This window comes from Penaeus japonicus, unplaced genomic scaffold (assembly GCF_977035675.1).
Source record: "Penaeus japonicus unplaced genomic scaffold, GWHDUDI00000001_assembly GWHDUDI00000015, whole genome shotgun sequence".
Lineage (NCBI taxonomy): Eukaryota > Metazoa > Arthropoda > Malacostraca > Decapoda > Penaeidae > Penaeus > Penaeus japonicus.
The window spans coordinates 30220836-30223335 of record NW_028234417.1 but is presented as its reverse complement, the minus strand read 5'-3'; the positions used below and the strand labels follow the sequence as shown (position 1 = coordinate 30223335).

At 33.0% G+C, this 2500-nt stretch overlaps 1 protein-coding gene across 9 annotated transcripts in view; it reads left to right on the top strand.

Annotated features, from left to right (window-relative positions):
- LOC122266353 (DENN domain-containing protein 1A) overlaps positions 1 to 2500 on the top strand; it is a 41794-nt gene that overhangs the window by 25747 nt on the left and 13547 nt on the right. For 2 of the 9 annotated variants that reach the window (XM_043036059.2, XM_086544755.1), the window contains exon 14: positions 1988 to 2074. The exons of the other annotated variants lie outside the window; for them this stretch is intronic. In XM_043036059.2, the coding sequence (XP_042891993.2) occupies positions 1988 to 2074 (87 nt within the window). The remainder of the gene's footprint in view (positions 1 to 1987; positions 2075 to 2500) is intronic. 9 annotated transcript variants of the gene reach the window in all.

The window sequence follows — 2500 nt, the reverse complement described above, 5'->3', positions numbered from 1 at the left end:
GGGAGAAACTATACTGGAAAATGAAGCATTGTTAGTAATTTTATGCAATTGCATATACATTTGTATATCAAATTGTAATTTTGCCTTTTTGTCAAGGATGCAGTTGTTTTGATATTTAAACATGTTAGTTTGGTGATTGTGTATTGACGAAATATTCTAATGCTGCTCGAAATTTTGAGAAAATAATTTTTATTTAGTAGTCCTTCTTGAGAGTCCACTACAGTAAAGTGCTTTTGTTACTAACTTGCTTTGGATGATAACTATGCTGTAGATGTAAATAATCAGCCTCCCTTATGTAGCCATTGCCAAGTCTAGATTTGGTGTGGCATGCTCTTTTTTCTTTATGGACTTGCAGTACCATTCTCAGAATCTCCTTGAAGTATGTTGCCTACCATGAACTGCGTCCTGTGTAATCCTGTCACAGCTTAGAATTTTACAAAGAGGATTTTTATTATATTGATATTGTTAATATCCTTTTGTAAGAAGGGATAGATTGACATTGTTTCACTTTTTAAGTAATGGAATTTTCTGGCATTATTTTAACCCATTAGCGCCGGTTGATGTCCTATCACGAGGACAAAAAATATCCCTGGACCCAGGTGACGTCTAGAGACGTGCATTTTCTTGCCGAGTTCCGGAAGGGGCAATTGTGATGTGCTGAAACATCAGCAATAGATTGTTCTCAAATATAATAATTTTACATAATTTCTTAGACTCTGCTACTTTAGTTTAGGTGTTTGAGTTGTCATAAAATTTGAGATTGAATGGTTAAATAAAAAAACGGCAAGAGAAAACTATGTGATATTGATGACATCATGGTAAATTCTGCTTCTTGAAAGATTAAATAAAAAGATCAGAGTCAAAAAACTAGTGTAAAGTCAAATGTGTTTGGCCAAGAAATAAAATAAAGTAAAAATTTTTTAATGCAATACTATTTCTAATTTGTTGATTACCTGTGATATCATGTCATGTCACGTCGTGAGGTACATATACATACTCATATGTACGTGTATGAATATTCATATTGTTCTTTTCATTTTGGTAGAAGAAAAAAATAAGTATAAAACATACAAAATACGTCCCGTCGTGAATGGGTTAACCCTTTGATGTTGGTGACATACACAATCCGCTGTGGTTTTGTTAGATTTATTTATTTACATGTAGATGCTTCCACAAGTGCTTAGTCACTAAGAAGTGAATTGTATACCCCATTTCTGGAATTTTTATGAATGATTACAATTACTATCATTATTTTCATTATGATGATGATGTTAATTACAAAGATAATTTTAATTTAAAAAATAGGTAAATGATTCTGAAAAAATTCAAGGAATTGGGTAAGCAGTTGAGGTTAGGTGAGCTTGCTAATTGACTCCTTGGTAACTAAGCCCTTGTGGAGCCCCCAAGCATAAATAAGACAAAACCAATGTGGATAGTGCATGTATACATGCATTCCCAGCATCAGTCAGTTTAATTTGCTAATGTTTGATTAGGATAAGTATTATAATATATATATATATAATATAAGAGATATATATATATATATATATATATATATATATATATGTATATGTATATGTATATATATATACTTTCCATCCTCTCTGTAAAAAGAAAGAAAAATTATGAAAGTGATCAATGTTTTAACTTTAGGATCTTAGTAATAGGCAGAATTTAAAAACACAGGAAGTTTCCTTCCCAGAAACATCTTGAGACTGAATATATAAGCATGAGATTGAAATAGGTATCATGTTCTTCATTGAATTCCAAAACGTTGTGATTATAGAGTCTTGTATTCCCCATGGCTTTTAGACATGCGTTCTTAGATGACCAGGATGAAGTGTTGTTTGACCTAATTTTGCCTTTATTTTTTGGGTGATTCTCTTTCTTTTCCCTATCTCTCCCAATCTCTTTTGATCTTTCTCTGAAATTTTGATTGATTTTTGTGTGTGTGCTTGATCATTATGATGTTTTTGTATGATTTCAGCTGAAAAAATCAGTCTCTATACCAGCTTTTTTGGCCATTAATATAAATGCAGCAACGTGGATGCACAAAGGCAATGTGTATCGTGGGGTGAGTTTGTCCTGTGTTGCCTGCATTGCTGGAGCAAAAGCATTGTACAGCAGCTATATTTGCTTGCACAGCCATGGATGCATAATGCTCAGTGAGACTTAATAGTACGAAAGAAATGCATATGATGGTTATATATATTTATATATTGTATATACATGATACATGTAGCATCTTTCTAAACAAAGGATTGAAAAGGTGCAAATAGTGAGTAGGACAGAAAGATGGACAGTTGATGGCTGACAATGGCATGAGATAGTCAGATCTTGTGCTTAGATCAAGGCTAGAAGCAAGAGCCTGGGATGAAGCATAGGGTTTTTAAGATGGAAATGCATTTGAATCTGATTTGTTTTATGTTCAATTGACAAGATTATCACCTTGTCAGGCGCAGCCTATTGATTTGCATGAACACATACACACCACACCACA